Consider the following 18,347-nt stretch of genomic DNA (forward strand, 5'->3'; position numbering starts at 1 on the left):
TATGATGTTGAAGTTCTACCTTGCATGACTCAACCCATCTCGGCCTACACTATATGTTTGGGATTCTATAGCGGTAGACGATATCCGTACAACACCAACAACTTCTCTCCATCTGCTATTAAGGCACTGAATGTACAAGAATGCTATTGACTTTGTTTATTTTTGTCGACATAATTGTACTTATTTTTTATTTGTATAAATGTCTATGAATATTTTATTGTGTGAAAATTATAATGGAAATGATGTTTCCACTGATGAATGAATTACTAGTATAATGCCAATTTCTTGTGTATAATTTATATATTTTCTTTTCTAGCAAACAATGAATGTCAGAGTTCACCATGTCAGAATTCGGGAACTTGTGTCGATCAAATAAACTCCTATTTTTGTATATGTGAGAGTGGCTGGCAGGGAACTCACTGTGATATTAGTAAGTGAAACATTTATTACAAGAATTTTCCAAGTGCCAACCATCACTAATACCAACCATTACACATAACAACATCACTTTAACCTATAATGTTATGCAAGCCTAGCATATAAATACATGTACATTAACAATTTAGAACTTTACTGATTTAGTCCTTACTCAACCTTTCAACTCGTCCAATTACTTCTGAGAATGATGCTATTCTAAAGCTCTGTCTACACTATCAAACTAATTTTTTTTTTAAAGTGTGATGTGCCCAAATATGGTAGTGATATAACATCAGCATGTCCATATATGGGCACATAACATTTTTCAATGTAAACTGTTCATTCCCAGCAATCTCTGTTTGTTAATGTCACATTCAAGCCACACAATTGTTTGTGAACTATACATTATACTGGCTGCATCAATATTACAAATATTTTAAACATTTATATAACTAGCTGTATACCTTTTTGATGACTTTTTCAATATCTTTTCTTATAGATATCAATGAGTGCGCTAGTGGACCTTGCCAGAATGCCGGTACCTGTCTGGATGGCGTCAATGGCTATTTCTGTTCATGTGCTCCAGGATGGACTGGACAGAACTGTGAAACAGGTAAGTTATGATAAGGTTACAAAACACCAGAAGTTCAAACGTTAACATGTTTGTTGTCCAATCACATTATCAGGATTGCAGTATAGAAATGTTTAATTTACAAATTCAAAATACTGTTCAAATTACTAAGAAAACTATGTTTGTTAGTCTGTTAAATTTAATTGACAAATCCAGTATAAGAAATTGGATTCAAATAATGATGTCATGATGTGTTGTATTTCCACAGATATTGATGAATGTGCCAGTGTCCCTTGTGAGAACGGAGCAACGTGTCTGGATGGCATAGATGCCTTCTTCTGTGTCTGCGCGCCAGGCTGGACTGGAGATCTCTGTACCATAAGTAAGTCTAAAAACATATATGCCTTAAGCTCTGTCTACACTATCAAACTAGTGTGATGTGCACAAATATGGTAGTGATATGCCCAAATATGGTAGTGATATGCCCAGATATGGTAGTGATATGACATCATGTCCATATATGGGCACATCATATTTTTTTGTCACATAAAGTTTGATAGTGTAGACAGAGCTTAAGATAATATTGCTGTTATGAAATGGTTTTCCATTCTGATTTCATCATTATATACATTCTTCAGGATGTGATTGGAAAGATTAAGTTTTCGATTGTTCTCAATCATCATTTGTATTGGAGAGATTATCAAGTATTCTTTTTTTTTGGCTTAAGCTCTGTCTACACTATCAAACTTTATGTGACAAAAAAAATGTGATGTCTAGTTTGATAGTGTAGACAGAGCCTTACATTTGTGGTGAAGATAGGAGAAGAAAACACCTAATGATCAATATTTTAAATAATAACAAATAAATGTCTTTTTCAGATGTGGATGAGTGTTCATCACTTCCATGTCAAAATGGTGGTGCTTGTACAGACAGTGTCAGTGGCTATTTCTGTACATGTCTTCCAGGATTTTCAGGAGATCACTGTGAATTAAGTAAGTTTATTGATAATCATATTTGAGCTTTATTTGGAAACTGTTCACATTTCTGGACATGATGTGAACTTTTACCATTTACACTTTATTTCTTGACAAAATGCCAATTATATTACTTTCCCATTTCTTTGCACAATTTTAAGTGTATATTATGCTTATGTATGTTATACAAAATGACCATGCATTTTAATTTTCTAGAAAATCAATACTACATACTAATAACATATCTCATTTTCAGTATCTTCAATATTTTTTTAAATATTAAATAGTATGCAATTTGTCACTATCTGTATTTATTTCAAGTATTATTGCCGAGTTCTCTTTTTTATTTTTAATGTTTTTCCTTGGTGTTTTTTTATAGATAACAATGATTGCTCAACGAATCCCTGCGTCAACGGTGTTTGTATCGATGGTGTCAACAGTTTCGCTTGTCAGTGTACTGTAGGATGGACTGGAACATTATGTGATATTAGTAAGTTTCAATAATAAAACAAATTGATTGATAATGATATTAATATTGATTTATATTAATATTATATATTGTATAAGTGTAGCTACCAAATAAATTATTATTATTATTGATTAATATTGATATTAATTATTGAATAATTATATTAATATTGATTATTGGTTAATATTGACTATTTAACTACTTTGATTATTTAATCCTGTATTCATGAAAATTAAAATATCTGCAAATTAATTTAGTTTTTCAAATTATGTGTAATTAAATGTTAGTGCCTTTATTGATTACATGATTACATATTTTGTTTTTCAGATATTGATGAATGTGCTAGTTCTCCATGTCTTAATAATGGTATATGTAACGACCTTGTCAACGGTTATCAATGTATTTGCACTGGTGGATTCAGTGGTACTGTTTGTGCAGTCAGTAAGTATTATACGCCGCCATTTTCAATTTATTGCATCTGATTGCTTATAGCCATGGTATATTTTTAACCATCCCCAAATACAGAGATATAGACGTCTGTTTCAATTCAATTTGATATGTAGGTGTAGATGACATGCATAGGCTAGGTCTGCAATGACTGATGGTGAAAATACCTGGTTTAAAACGATGAAACTGACTTAGAGACCAGTTACAATCAGACAAAACAAGGAAAGTCTGCTTTGGGAATATTTATTGCATAATTTTGTATTTTTCAGATACCGATGAATGTGCTAGCGGTCCTTGTCAGAATGGAGGCTTCTGTTTGGATGGTGTGAACATGTACACATGTGCCTGTGTCGCTGGTTTCTCTGGACTTCACTGTGAAATAAGTAAGAATATATTTTTTTTCTGATGATTATTCTTACAGAATTTAATATTTATATATGTATACCCAATAGCCACTTTCATTTTGGAACGACTTAAGAACTTAAGCCCATATAGGGACATAATGATGTCATATCACTACCATATTTGGAAATGTCACTACCATATTTGGGCACTATAAGGATGTCCTTCCTCCTTTTTCTACAGTGTTGCAAATCAAAAACTCCCTATTCCTCGATGACACTAACACACATCACATTCTGTTACTATGTTATAGTACATTTTGTTGTATGCTTTTTATAAAACATCACTTTTATTTTATACCAGATAATAATGATTGTATCAGCAGTCCTTGTCAAAATGGAGGAACCTGTCTAGATGGTATTAATGAATATGCATGCCAGTGTGCTCCAGGATGGACCGGCACTAACTGTGAAATAAGTATGTACTATAGTATGACTTTGAGGGTTGGTGGAGGTTGTTTAAGCTTGATGACAGTATGAAGAAATATCACAGAATAGGCCTGACTGTGCATATGTATGATTTAGAGGAAAGTAGTGGGTATAAAAGTGGGTCTGTTAGATGTCGTTGAACAATTCCTTCCAGTGTGTCCGTCCCTATGAGAGACAACAAAATAATTTATACTGTACCTTTATTTTGGTGTAGGTGAATATTACCAACCCGATTCTACACTGTCTTGATATCTCCTATATAATTTGTTTTTGTTTTCTAGATGTAAATGAATGTGCAAGCGGGCCTTGTGCCAATGGAGGTATCTGTTCAGATGGCATTAACCAGTTCTTCTGCACATGTGCACCAGGATGGACAGGACCAACATGTTCCACAGGTACAGCTGGTTCCTCTTTAACTTGACCCTAGAAAAATGTTACTGCTTGTAGATATAGAATGAATATAAATGCAAAAATTGCTTCATTTTATTTATTTATTGTCCAAGACTTCTAAAGAGTCAATGAAGCTCTATGACTCACAAGCCAGAAGTCCCAGACAAATTACAACAATATATATGATGCTTAACTGTTTCCATACATACATTTCCATATTTAATGACTTAGCTGCATGTGTTTGTTATTTGTTTTTAAGGTGCCAATGAGTGTGGCAGTGCCCCTTGCTTGAATGGTGGTACATGTGTTGATAATGTCAACGAATATTTCTGCTCCTGTTTACCTGGATTCACAGGTGCCAACTGTGAAATCAGTAAGTCTTCATTTTTAAACAGGAATTTCAATAGTTATTTGTCCAATGCTGACCTGACTGGAGTATAAGCCCGATGTCATCAAACATACAAGATGTATGTTTGTCTATAATCACTGAGGCAGAGATCAACACATGTTTGTTCTTTCCTTAGGCCGTGCACTAATCCTAATTTGAAAGATGGAAAGAAAATTAATTAAAAATTAAATTTAAAGTATCCTAATATTACTAATTGGTAAGTCCCGTATTCATTTCTGAAGGCAGGGTAATGAAGTTAATAGCTCATTTTACTAAGCCTCAGCATTATGTGGTAGCGATGGCCAGTTCCTTTCCACGTCGCCTTATCCTTCCTAGCATTTTCAAACAGGTACTCATTTACAGAGTACCCAACTCCTACTTTCCTAATTAAACTTACCTAAAGATTTTGTGTAAATTTCATGCTAAATCAAACACACTAACTAAGAAAATAAATTAACTTTTTTTTAGATACAAATGAATGCCAGAGTTCTCCATGTCAGAACCAAGCTGTATGTACTGATCTAGTGAATGGGTATGTTTGTGATTGCAGAGCAGGATACACTGGTGTTTTTTGTGAAACAGGTACAGTGTACAATCATGTGTTATTCGCACTTCAATGACCACAGAATTGTCTATTATTTGTGTAGCTAGTATTTCTGTAGTTGAATTTAATTGAATAGAATTTGATTTACCACGAGATTCGGCGTTTTGATCCCTCACACTGTCCATTTATTTTCTTGAACAAGACATTTCATTTGGCCAATATTCCCAATATCAACACTCCCGAAATGACTTATGTTGTTGTGGGCCAAATATTTGTTTCTCACTCATGACATCAATCCATCATAACAAACATATAATACAAATTAAGATGGAGGACATACAACTAAGGCAGAGTCTGAAAAAACGTTGTACTACCTTTACAGTAATAACACTAACATTAACAATAACATACACATGACATCATCTTAATATTCCAAGATGCACCTGATCACAGAGAGGGAAGTTGCAAGGGATTGTTATATCTTGCCACTGTTGGTTTGTGTAACAAGATATACCATTCTGGGTTTAAGTGATACCATAGTACCACTGTACTATGGTATTACTGGGTTAAGTCAAACTGGAGATACTGTATGTATTAATGTGATGTTTTCATTACTTTATTAGAAATTGATGAATGCGCCAGTGGACCATGTCAAAATGGAGGAGATTGTGTAGACCTTGTCAATGGTTACTACTGTACTTGCCCTGTTGGTTTCAATGGTATTGTCTGTGAAACAAGTAAGTTAATTAAAATTATCATCATCATAATGTTATAATCATTGTCATGATCATGGTTACGTCCTTATTAAGTACTATAAAGGGGAAGCATAGACAAAGGTTATCGACAAACGAGGAATTAACAACAACCTTAGTGTGTAATGTGCAACAAAATAAATTGACCCTATCAATATTTCACAATTCTTTTAAATGTATTTCAATTTTTATTTGAAATGCTCAAATAAATTGCTTGTTATATATAGTTACCAAAAGGTAAATGAAGTTAAAATAGATATTTCATGTATAATACCACCAAAATTACTAACTGCAAACTGTCTTAAAATTATGTGACATGTTTCGAGAATTGTATTCTGATCATCAGAACTGTAATCAACGCCTAGGTAGGTAGATATTATGATGAAAATGAAAAATGTTGTCCTCAACTTGTTGTAAACGTATTGGACAGAGAGGATGCGTGGTACAAGAAGATGGAACACACCCTCTTCTATCTCAAAATAGAATTTTGTAGCTAACCCAATTCTTAATTATTTTATTTACTATTTTTTTCATACAGATGTTGATGACTGTAGCTCTACAACTTGCTTGAATGGTGGTACATGCTTTGATGGCTCAAATAGCTATGTTTGTCAGTGTACAGTGAACTGGGGTGGAGACAATTGTGAAATCAGTAAGTACATATCAATTAGAGAGTTTAGGTGGACACAGAACTATGTATGTTTGAAAGCAGTAGAACCCCTATTAAGGGGACACCTTAGTGACCCAACAATGTGTCCTCTTAATAGGGGTTTCCCTGCAATACGGTTATAATATATAATATATATGTTATAACACTAATTTGTATCCTTGTTTCACAGAAAATTCTCCCACTGAAACGTTTATAGTAAAATCTTAAGCCTTGTCTAATTTTATGCTGACAAAAAAATGTGATGTGCCCATATATGGACATGATGATGTCATATCACTACCATATTTGGGCACATCACACTTTTTTGTCAAACTAGTTTGAAAGTGTATATTTTAGAATCTGAAGATTGTGTGAATATTCGTATATCTTAAGTGATTTTGTTTGTTTTCTAATGTTAGACTTGGCACCTTGCCTGAGCAGCCCTTGTCAGAATGGAGGGACATGTCAAGGTCAAGGAACTTCATACATCTGTGAATGCGTAGATCCCTGGATCGGAACACACTGTGAAGAAGGTATGTATTCAACTTCTTATACTAAATGTTTTGATTGCAGTCTGATGGCAATTTTTTTATTCTTTATTTACAATTATATGCAATAAAAATGAATAATAATGTATAATATATTGTTTCATTTCTTTTTAGATTATAATGATTGCATAAGTCTTCCATGTCAGAATGGAGGAACCTGTACTGACTTTGTAGGATTCTATTTATGTACATGTCCACCTGGTTACTCAGGATCCACCTGTTCTGATGGTAGGTACTGTATAATTAAAAGTCCTCCTCAAAGCTTTAAGATTAACTTTTCAATTTTACTGTTTTTTTAAAATAATTTTCTAACTAGTAGCTGTAGTACTGTATCTTAAAATTATCTGGCATGACTGTTTTGATCAGGTAACAGTATGTGCTTGCTCTGAATGAATTTAAGCCCTGTTTACACAATCAAACTAATTTGACAAAAAAGTGATGTGCCCAAATATGGTAGTGATATGCCCAAATATGGCAGTGATATGACATCATCATGTCTATATAGATAGACACATCACATTTTGATGTCACATAAAGTTGGATTGTGTAGAAATCCAAAACCACATTGAATTTGTAGAATATATTAATAGTTGTTTGTTGTCTTTCAGTTTTGTACTGTGATTTGGAAGGAACATGGTACAGCGATTACGGTGATGAGATTACGATAAGCCACTCTGATTCTGGTATGATTCTTGGCGATTACCGCACAGCAGCTGAGCGTGCAGGAGCTGAGCAAGGTATGTATCTTAGTGACATTCTAATGAATACTTGATTACCCACGCAGGATCAAATCTAGTTGTTTTTCAATTGTTGTGATGATAGAAACCACACTACCATAAAGTGTGTCTGCAACCTCTGTCAAACACTGAAATACCCAGCTGCCTGTTAGCTAGATTTGATTAAACTGAGGGAGTAAATTAGTAATATTAGGCTGGAACTTCAATTAAAAATCATGGAATCAAATAAGTCTCATTTCTTGTGACGTGTTGGTTGTAATGAATGTTGCGTGTAATTCAATCAACATCTCACAAATGTACTGTCAACTATCTCAACATAAAAATGTCAAAGGTCATCCAATTCTTACCTGTTAACCATTTAAAATGCATTTTGCATGCTAGTCTTTTTCTTTTTTATCACATCTTAATTTATTTTTCTTTTTTAATTAACAGCACCAACAGTATTAATAGGCTATTCGTCCAGGTCTTCCGCTCCGTACCCAACCTTTGGCTTCACCGTTGTTCGTGACAATGGTCAGCGCACAATTGGATGGACTGGTCAATGCTTTTATTGTGATAATGCAGAAGTACTTCTAACCGAGTTCACCAGAGTGGACAAGTCTGATGATTGTGCAGACAACCGCGAAGCAACAAAGTATGATATTCATTTTTTTAATTTTGTACCTTAATTGTAAGAACAACCCCTATTAGTCTCAGTTTTATATAGTACAACTCTCCCAATACGGACATCATTTGGCTGACTCTAGTTCCACAGGAGTATACGCTTACCACACCTTGAGCACTCCTGAGTGGTATGTGCGCTATAAAAATCCTGTTATTATTATTATTAAAGTATGTTGTATGCCTGTTCTATGCTAGGAGGGTGTGTCATCATTTCAACCACAGATTAAAACGCAAACATTCATATATATTGTAATTTAGATTTTAGAGTACAAGATGTAGTCCATCTTTACTCGGCAAGCATATGCAAGCTGTCTGAAATAATGGCAGCCAATCTACACTGTGACCTATTCCAGCATCGTTTTGTTCTGAGCACATAATAATTAACAAATGTATGTTATTTAGGTTAATACATTTATTTGTTTTTGTTTTTTACAGTGTTGGTTGTGATCGATGGACCCGTGTTGCACCATGAATAAACCATTTCAACTGATCAATAAACCTTTTTAGTTTTATAAATATACACTTAAATTCTTATTTTTTATACCTTTTATTTTCAACATTTATTGCGTCTTGCCATATCGACTGTGTATATCTAAATAATGGCGCCTGCCGTAATCCAAATTAAGCTCATTTTTTCAATTTTTTAAATTAAGCTCAGGTTTGTTTTTTTTTCATATTTGGTATATGATGACCTCAATTTTGTTTTTATAAAATGTTTCATGTTTATCAATGTACTATATTAAAACTTTTTGTTTAATCCACATACCATATTTCATACAAATATACCCCTTACACATCGCGCCTACTAAAACTCTTCACACACCTGGGTACATACCATATAATTCTCGGGTATGACACCCAGGTATGTAAAAGCCAGAGATTTCCTAGGCAATGTAAAAGGGATATTAGTAGCAAGAAAATAATAACATCTTAAAACACATACAAATATTGTTTTCAGGCAAATTGTATGCTACTGTCTACATTCAAGTCTTATAGTAAATCATAAATGGGGAATAGGTTTAATTGTAGTTATTTATGTATACATGTATATCTAGAAATAAATGTTGGTGTATATATAGAAGTTAGGTATTAGTTTTATTCAGTAATATTCAATAAGGATTTAGAAGACTGTTTTGTAATGAAAGATAATTATTAATCATTCGACACCGTAAATTAAAACTGCATTATCCATAAAATTTGGCGTTAAAACAATCACAAAAAATGTACGCCAGATAACAAAATAAAACAATATGACCTTCTCAATAGCAGTTCCTTTTTGTGGTTTTTGTTTATGTAGTGTTGTTACTTATTGATTAGTTGACTTTCTTATTTTGGGTAATTTCTTTATAAATTCATAGAATATTTTTACCCATTTTGTTGATTCAATATTTTTGTTTTAATTTCCATAACTGGTTATTATGGCTCTACAAGAAGATAAGACAATAGGCGTGCATAATCACATAATAATTGCATTTTGTAAATGTAATACATTTGCCATTATTCGACTCTTATTTGTTGACTTAACTGGTTACTATATCATACTTTGACATGCGCAGACGCACATAATGTGGTACCTCATATACATTTTAAAAATATATATATTGACACTTTTTAAAAATCCCTGGTGACTTTTTCGGAAGATAATCAAATTGCGACCCTTTATTTAACTGGTTACTACTATATCATAGAGTGACATTCGCAGATACACATAATGTGGTCTGTGCATGTTACCTCAAGATATATTTCAAAAGTCGATATATTGGACATTTTTTTCGAAAAAATCGCTGTACTATAGTACAGAGATCTTACGGAAATTGGCCACATTTTGACTCTTTTTATTTGTAGACATAACTGATTACTATATCATATTTTGACATGCGCAGACGCACATAGTGTGGTCTGTTCATGTTACCTCAATATATATTTCAAAAGTCGATATATTGGACATTTTTTTCGAAAAAATTCCTGTACTATAGTACAGAGATTTTAAGGAAATTGGCAAAATGTTGACTCTTTTACTTGTTTCCATAACTGGTCACTATCAGACTTCGCCATGTGCAGAGGCACATAATGTGGTCTGCGCATGTTACCTCAATATATTTTTCAGAAATTGGACATTTTTCGAAAAATTGCAACATTTTGACCCTTTTATTTTTTATATAACTGGTTAATACAGTATATCATAATTTGACATGCACGACTTTTTTATTTTTGTTGACACATAACTGGTTACTATAATTATCATAATTATTTATTGATATTTTTTACACATTTACAGTAGATTCAACGGCAATATGGGAAACTGTACCAGAGTATAAAACACAAATATGCAACCCAAAAACAAGTGATAACAAACAGCAAATTTCGAAAATACCCAACAATTTAAAACAATATTTTTATAAAATAGAACCTGCCCTTGCAAAAAATATTCCGCAAGAAATTCCCCGATTAATTATTGAAGATAATACCAATCAAAGCAGGGACCTACTTAAATTTAGTTTTGTAAACCAAGAATACATTTATAAACAAAAAACTCACTCCATGTAAGTAAAGAAACGGCTAAAATTTCCCCAGTTCTTAAAGGGGATAGGATAGATAGGATAGAATCTTAAAAATTAAAGTCCCATATCAATTTTACACATTCTTTCTAATAATTATGGAGAGGGTTATATTTGATCAGGTCTATCAATTTATTTACTCTTATCAATCTGGGTTTTGTCCTAATTTTTAAACTGTATCTTCATTATTAAATATTACAGAGAAATGGATAAATGACATTGGTTGTGGGAAGTATATTGGTTTAGTCATGCTTGATCTAAAAAAGGCTTTTGATACGGTACACCATACAATACTTCTAGAAAAACTGAAATCATTTAATGTAGATGCCTCTATTATAAATAGGTTTAAAGACTACCTTTATTTTGTAATTAATGTTTCTGTTAATATATATATAAATCCAAAGGCAAATTACTGAAAAAATGACAATGCTGTGGGTACCTGGATGGATCTCAATGGAGATACAAAAAAAAAGCGAAAAGCTAAATCAAAACGATAAAGTAAAACAGCCAGAAAAATGAGCAGAGCTTTCGGGCAACACTAATGTAGCCCTTCATCAGTGCAAGTGAAGGAATTTGGATAACGTCATAGCATAAGAACTGGCAAGTGCTGCTTGCAAGTGCTGTTAATATATATATATATATATATTTTTTTTTCTTTGTTTTTTTTTATATAAAAGTTGTACTATAAATTAACCACGGCCATGTAGAAGAATACCTTTGTGGTGATACAAGCTTTTCTGTGTCAAAATAAAGTGTTTATATATTATTATACAGTATAGTCTTTGACAAAAACTCTTAATATCATAGTAAACTGTAAACTGTGAATTGTGAAATTACATTACAAGATTATACCAAAATATGAATACAATTTAGTTGCCTTTTATTATTATACAATTCACAATGTTTTTTTTAATCAACAATTTTTTGCCAAGTCATTGCAAAATCGTTTACATGATCTATGATCCAGGCCCAGCCAAGCCTTTTGTTGCATAGCTCCAGCTGCCAAAAAAAAAAACAAACAAAAATTAAAACTGTTTGAATAATGTCAATATATTTTGATTTGTGTACAATGGGTAAATGCCAATCATATTATGTTGTCAATCAACCAACATTCATGAACAACTTTGAGCCGCACTATACCTGGGAAGTTGGACAGATAGACCACTGAGTCTTTAAGTCCATCTGAATGGGAATCATAACAGGTAGTGGGATAAGCCAAGAATACGGATATGTTCAAAATAGGGATATACCCAAAAATTCTATACTTTATGGCTTTCTGATCTCAAATTTCACCTAATTAAGTATGGTAGTGTTGTTGTTTTCCCTAATACCAACTTGTAAAGTTATAAAAGCTGTAAACTATAGGTTTGGATTATGAAATGACTTACCTCCACCTGATGTTGGTAGAAAGTCTTTAATTGATACTCTATATTCATCTGAAACCAAGAAATCCATTCGTTAGCTGTGTGTTAACTAGTGAGTGCTAGCAGGCGAGAGGTGAGTGAAACAGATATCGACCTAGCTGTTCTTTCTAGCCACTAAGCTAGGCATACAACAAAGGGTGAACACCTCCCACCTAGTTGGCCTCCAAAGACCATAGTGCTTGTTTACACTTCCTTTTTGGGGGAAAACTAACGCTCCTGAACAATCCTGGATATGGGCTTGATCAGTGCTATTAATTAGGTAAAAATACTAAACTTACCCTCTGTAATGTAACTTGTCTTCCCCAATAGTACAATAGCAAATTTGATCTGTAAAAACAACAATGGATATTGAATTAATCATTTACTTACTGCTACACACAGACACATCAGCAAAATGTTGTGCGATGGACATGTATTTCAGTTTTGATGTTGTTATAATGATAAAAATGTTTTTACTATGAAACATGCATTGGAAGGCAGCCATTACAAACCAATTTACCTTTTCAAGTTCTTTTTCTGAGATTTCTAAATGGTTTTTTATTCGTTCGCGAACCTCTGTAAATGGCTCGCCTTCTTGGACCCTAATTAGAAACGGAACACCAAACATTGAGAAGAGTTCTTTTTGAAAGTGTGCAACACATAGTAGTAATTCCGTCTCATTTAAATCCAGCTGATCTTCAGGAATTTCCTAAAATGAAACACAAGAAAAAAACCTTACTACAGCAGTAATATTATTCCTACTCTTTCATTTATTCCACAATTATTCAGAATAATAACAACTGAAACCCTCATTAGAAGCAAAAGCTGTCTCATGAGGGCATATAATGCATATGATAAATGAAAAGAAAATGAAAACAAACATTTGTCCCGATGGGACTATAACAGCCTACTTTATAATAAATGTACAAACCTCAATTCTGTATGTTTTAGTACGAACTGGGTTAAGACACTCTAGTAAGACATCCTCTTGTTGCACTTGGTGAATTTTGTTACTTATAACTTATAGGAGCCTTAATTTTCCTGAGCCGTTGTTGCCTAACGTTCGATTCTTTAGTGACTTGGCCTCCATCAGTAGACCTGCTACTGTATCATCCTTATTTGGATAAAGGACCATTTCCTAAAATTTAAAACAGTACATTTTATTTTTTTATCTTATGTTATTATTTTTACAAAATTTGTTTTTGTGCAACAACTCGGCTACCCTTTGGCTATCGGAATTTCACCCAAATATAGGCTTTATTATCAGTTCTCCCGATGTAATCTTATATACAGATTTCACAATTTCTCCGCAATATACTCCAATGATTTATGAATATATTTGATTTGATCTTTATTAATATGCAGTATAAATTTTATTTTGCTAACTCCACGCGCGGCCCAAAGATAAACAAAAAATCAAAAACTAATATCGCCACCAACGACCAACATTGCCGGCTAGAGAGGGCAGTAAATACCAGGAAGTTACCAAATTACACCAACTCGGAAATTACTTCTACCGCAAAAAAATTTTGTTTTAAAACCTTTCATAATATCGAATTCCTAAGAGAGAAATATGGAACAATATCATAATGGTGAACACTAATGTTACCAAATCTATGTTTCCAAACCATCTGAGATAGATAGATAGGGTAGGAGATCAGTACAGAAGTTTTCTATTGTGCTCGCCAATCTCAGAATTGTAACTCTGGGTTATTATTCTTTGATTGTTTTTTAGGGTGGGTTACTATTAGAAGGGGGGTTACTATTAGAAAGGGGGTTACTATTAGAGTAGTGGGTTATTATTACTAATCTTAAATTAGGTACCTGAAAATAGTAACCCAACCCAACCCAACCGGTCACTCATAGCACAATAATAAAACAGTACCAATAAACAAATTTGGTTGAACTGTAACTTTATTTTATAAACTCAAATCTCCCGAGATCAACATGCATTATCTCCTTATTTTCAAAATACGGCTGCATCATAAACGATCAATAGTTGTTGTGACTCTAATAGTAACCCATAGGTTATTATTATAGGGTGGGTTACTATTAGAAGGGGGGTTACTATTAGAGTGTGGGTTATTATTAGAAGATTTATAGTAAGCATAATTTATATTTAGATAAAAAAAATATAATCTCACCTCTTCTTTTAGTTTATTACTGACCCATACACATCGAAATTGCTTCTTATTTTCAAGTTCGTTGATTTTTATTGTGAGCTAAAATAAAAAAGTATAATGTGAATTATCTAGCAACTATAAATTTTTCAGAATTAAGTAAATAATGTAAACAATCAACTGCAACAGCCAGCTGTGCAGGCTTTTTAAAGCATTAGAAAGTTTTATGCAAATTACCAGTCATATGCAAATTAGCTAACCTGGTCAATGTACCAATCGAATTTGAGCAATTGTGTAAACACAGGCAGTCATAGACAAGAATTAGGGTGGTACTGTAAGTGAACTAACGTCACCCTTTGACTTAATTAACTTACCCTTTGATAATAGAGCTTCTTAACGTTTGGGGTTCTTGGTTTTAATGGAAATATAAGGCCACGTAGTGTTCCCTCATAAGCACAAGGAATCGGACGGCTTGGACCATCTCGATGCCTGTAACAACAATTAACACACAATTAAATGAGCGCAAGGTGAATGAGCGCAAGGTGAATGAGCATAAGTCAAATGAGCGCAAGGCAAATGAGCGCAAGGCGAATGAGCGCAAGGTGAATGAGCGCAAGATGATCATACAAAAGCATCAAATAAATAGCCTATGCCTTTGAACATGGAGTGTGTGGTGGGATTATCACACAAGGACCAAAATGAACTATAAAAACACAGACATGGATGTTTAATGCATAAGATTGACTTTTGTCATGGTCATACAAATATAGCAATACTTTCTAAGAGAGAAAGTTTAAAAGACTTACGGTTGTGCTGTAAACAGCTGCAAAAACATTGGATCTGTATCTAACTTGGCCGCAATTGCCTTGGCTATCTGTTACATAAAAAGAATTAATCGGTATTGCATTTGTGGTCTTTCCATAATGTTTTATGTTTGGTTGTCATCAAATAAATGCTTTAAATAAATACAAACATAAATATATAAACGAAATATCAAACCTGGGAGTAGTTCATTTTGGTGGACAATGTAAGCGTGAATCCAGGTTCATTTAAATTGGTTTTGTCACATAACAAAACTTCTATCCTGCAGTACAGGTCACGGAAGTAATCCTTTGCTGTCGACAGCTCATACTCATCATTTTTAGGGTCGTACCTATAGCAACAAATTAATGTAAACATCATTTGAAATATATTTGTAGGAAAACAATGAATACACATAACTCTCTCATGTACTTTCACTCATTTTCCTGGTAGCTACATTAAGGGTTTTTCATGACCTAACAAAGTGTTCCATTAATAGGGGTGTCCCAAAAGTGGTTTCATTGTGAATTACCTTTGAAACACCAGTATATCCCCATCCATTAACTCATCCAATGCTTTGTCTATCTGTAACCGGACATCTTGTATCTTCTCTGTTAAGTTTGGCTTCACTTCCTAAAGAAATACAAAGCAAAGAACCATCAGAAAAATGTTTCATTGCTTGTTCTTGCTGCTCTTTTTAGAGCCACTACTTTCACTAGCAAAAGCTATATGAAGCGATTCAAGATTTATTTTTGCATACTTACCTCATATATAATGAGTGGAGTGCCCTCTGGAAAGTCTCCTCTTTCACACAACAATGGAATTAGTTCATCTGTAAAATAAGATTGGGACGATAATTCAATGTACAAAGAATTGGTAAATTAAAGTTCATCTAGCTATGTCATATTTTCATACGCATCCAACTTGCCAATTACAGAATGGATAAACTGTTATTGTTATTATTTTAGGCTTAAAGGAGTGAAGCAGAAAGAGTTGTGAATTACAACCCTAAAACTAAGTCAGACTTGAACCCTGGATTGGAAGGCAAGCACACCACCAAGCTACTGCTACACTAGATTATCAGCTTCATCCAACTTACATATCTTCTGTGTGATAGACACGGCAATATGTCCACAGTAGAAAATGGTTTTCGTCTTTGGGTCGTACTTCTTTAAGAATAGGAGAACATCGTTATCTTTGTCGAAATGAGGTAACGCCTTTTGACATTCAGGATCTGCTGTTTCTAGAAATACGATCCACGTAGGATCGTTCTCTGCAATATCATACACCTGAAAAACACCAAAAATGATAAATTCAAAACACACTTCTATTGCTCATTATGGACAAATAGATATTGCTACAAATATAAATTAGAGAAAAAATACAATATAACTTACTGTTTTCTCGGCATCTTCGTCCTTTAAGGTCGTCGGCCGATTTGTCTGGTTGGTTCTCATGATTAGTGGCCATATGCGCATGTTATCAATCGGATAACCGTACGAATCTGATAGCTGTTCCATCACACCAGAAAGATTTAAGCTATTGAGAATTTGAAAATCCCTAAAAACAAAAGTTACATGTAAGGGAATAATTGAAAACTGAATTAATTTATTCACAGTCAATATAATTTTAATGATTACCGTGACTTAATCTTGTTCATGTCAAACAGGTCGTTGCCTTGGTGACCATAGAACTGGTCCTCTGTGTAAACTTTTAACATCATATATAAATGACCTTCTGATTTGTCTTTTCTTTGCATTTCTAATTTCCTTTATTTAAAGACAAAAACGTGTATAAGTATTACCAAACTGATTATTTCTATACACTTGTTGGTTATAATATATCACTCATTGTAAAACGTTGTTATATTCCCCTCAAATGTACTAATGTCTGAAAATACTCCAGAAGTCCAAGACAGTTGTAACAAAACCAAAACGTCAAGGCTTTCTCAGCTGTACTTTATTCCCTTTTGGAAATGCGTGGTGTTTTGCAAATCTAACTTTACTAACATTTTACAAATACTAATATAAATAAACTGTTCAGTACCTCTCGTCTGTTATTTGTTTTTGCAGTGTATCAGGGTTCATCTCTTACTGGTTGAAGAATGTCACCTTCAGAAAAACAGTCAGTAAAATATTTAAATCACAATGCTAAGCATGCATGTATAAGGTTATGTTCACTCTAAGCGTGGATTTGGTTCAGTGGTCAGAAAAAATCCTTTGCTTCATCACATTTTTTAGACGCTGCATTCACACTCATACAACTTGTTATGATGAGACTGTAGCCCTACAACTTGCTTGAATGGCTCAGATAGCTATGCACTCATAATTCCACAGTGGAAACAACTGTGAAATTAGTACGGAAATTCAATTAGAGGGCTTTAGGACAATGACACAGGATTTGCATGTTTGAATACAGTAAAAACCCCTATGTAATTCCCTTGTTTGTTTCACAGGAAATTGTCCCATATTAATCCATTCTGGCATAAAAATAGGGTGAACCTTGTTGGAACAAATTGCAATAGACTTTTTTCTTCAGGGATGTCTAGTACTCCTGACAAAAAGTCTAAACAAATACGGGGGAACATGCTTAAATCTTCATTTCAAAATGGCCGTTATTTTAATATAGATATACTTTGTATCTAGTGGATGTATGAAGTTTATATTTTCTCTAAAAGTGACTAAAATACCACTTTGCAAAAATTCTAAATAACGAATGGTTGTAGAGAGTTGGAAATAATAATTGTTCATAATAGATATATTTATATTCACTCTAATTGAATATTTTGTTTTAAAATGACTGGAAGTGTGATTTATTGACCTTTAATCTTTTAAAAAAATGCTTGCTGCAGAACACACACCACATAATTATGGTAATATTTTGCACAAAATTAAATGCAAGTCATTCAATTTTTACCTTCCATAGCCTATGTTTATCATGTAGTCCTATTTAATTCTAACTTTAAGCCAATCACAATTGAGCTTTTTGTTAAATGTATTTATTTAACATTAACATATCAACGTGTTTTGCTTGTTTTTGTGGTTGGTTTCTTTTTGCGGTTTTATTTCTTAGTTTTACAACAAATA

General features: G+C 33.2%; 2 protein-coding genes across 4 annotated transcripts in view; one reads left to right on the forward strand and one right to left on the reverse strand.

Annotated features, from left to right (window-relative positions):
• The window catches only part of LOC144840987 (uncharacterized), a 37,445-nt gene extending 27,701 nt beyond the window's left edge, over window positions 1-9,744 (forward strand). For both annotated transcript variants that reach the window (XM_078697102.1, XM_078697103.1), the window contains 18 exons: window positions 317-430; window positions 917-1,030; window positions 1,257-1,370; window positions 1,867-1,980; window positions 2,342-2,452; window positions 2,759-2,872; window positions 3,148-3,261; window positions 3,584-3,697; window positions 3,990-4,103; window positions 4,358-4,471; window positions 4,955-5,068; window positions 5,654-5,767; window positions 6,321-6,434; window positions 6,851-6,964; window positions 7,094-7,207; window positions 7,588-7,716; window positions 8,149-8,350; window positions 8,815-9,744. In XM_078697102.1, coding sequence (XP_078553228.1) covers window positions 317-430; window positions 917-1,030; window positions 1,257-1,370; window positions 1,867-1,980; window positions 2,342-2,452; window positions 2,759-2,872; window positions 3,148-3,261; window positions 3,584-3,697; window positions 3,990-4,103; window positions 4,358-4,471; window positions 4,955-5,068; window positions 5,654-5,767; window positions 6,321-6,434; window positions 6,851-6,964; window positions 7,094-7,207; window positions 7,588-7,716; window positions 8,149-8,350; window positions 8,815-8,851 — 2,075 coding nt within the window. In that variant the 3' untranslated portion in view covers window positions 8,852-9,744. The remainder of the gene's footprint in view (window positions 1-316; window positions 431-916; window positions 1,031-1,256; window positions 1,371-1,866; window positions 1,981-2,341; window positions 2,453-2,758; window positions 2,873-3,147; window positions 3,262-3,583; window positions 3,698-3,989; window positions 4,104-4,357; window positions 4,472-4,954; window positions 5,069-5,653; window positions 5,768-6,320; window positions 6,435-6,850; window positions 6,965-7,093; window positions 7,208-7,587; window positions 7,717-8,148; window positions 8,351-8,814) is intronic.
• Window positions 9,745-12,913: 3,169 nt separating this feature from the next.
• On the reverse strand, window positions 12,914-18,331 carry LOC144840999 (ubiquitin carboxyl-terminal hydrolase 7-like). Of its 2 annotated transcripts, XM_078697135.1 has the most exons (12): window positions 17,308-18,331; window positions 16,902-17,030; window positions 16,659-16,821; window positions 16,361-16,550; window positions 16,026-16,093; window positions 15,794-15,894; window positions 15,460-15,613; window positions 15,267-15,334; window positions 14,835-14,949; window positions 14,485-14,562; window positions 13,272-13,478; window positions 12,914-13,049 (listed from the first exon to the last, which is right to left on the reverse strand). In XM_078697135.1, exons 1-11 carry the CDS (start codon window positions 17,346-17,348, stop codon window positions 13,362-13,364), a joined length of 1,224 nt encoding a protein of 407 aa, XP_078553261.1. In that variant the 5' UTR covers window positions 17,349-18,331; the 3' UTR covers window positions 12,914-13,049; window positions 13,272-13,361. The 2 variants fall into 2 exon arrangements, with proteins under 2 accessions (XP_078553261.1, XP_078553262.1); XM_078697136.1 differs by lacking the exon at window positions 12,914-13,049 and having other exon boundaries at window positions 13,421-13,478; window positions 14,814-14,949.
• Between the last annotated feature and the right edge of the window lie 16 nt (window positions 18,332-18,347).

Source organism: Antedon bifida, chromosome 4 (genome assembly GCF_963402885.1).
Source record: "Antedon bifida chromosome 4, ecAntBifi1.1, whole genome shotgun sequence".
Classification (NCBI taxonomy): domain Eukaryota; kingdom Metazoa; phylum Echinodermata; class Crinoidea; order Comatulida; family Antedonidae; genus Antedon; species Antedon bifida.

Bases quoted from the DNA above. Each gene is read 5' to 3' on its own strand.
- LOC144840999 (XM_078697135.1), bottom strand. From the start codon at position 17,348: ATGAACCCTGATACACTGCAAAAACAAATAACAGACGAGAG. The intron at 14,950-15,266 runs GTAAGTCTTTTA...TTGTTGTTACAG, and splicing joins CAGCTGTTTACAGCACAACC to GCATCGAGATGGTCCAAGCC. The intron at 13,479-14,484 runs GTGAGATTATAT...TTTAAATTTTAG, and splicing joins GTAATAAACTAAAAGAAGAG to GAAATGGTCCTTTATCCAAA.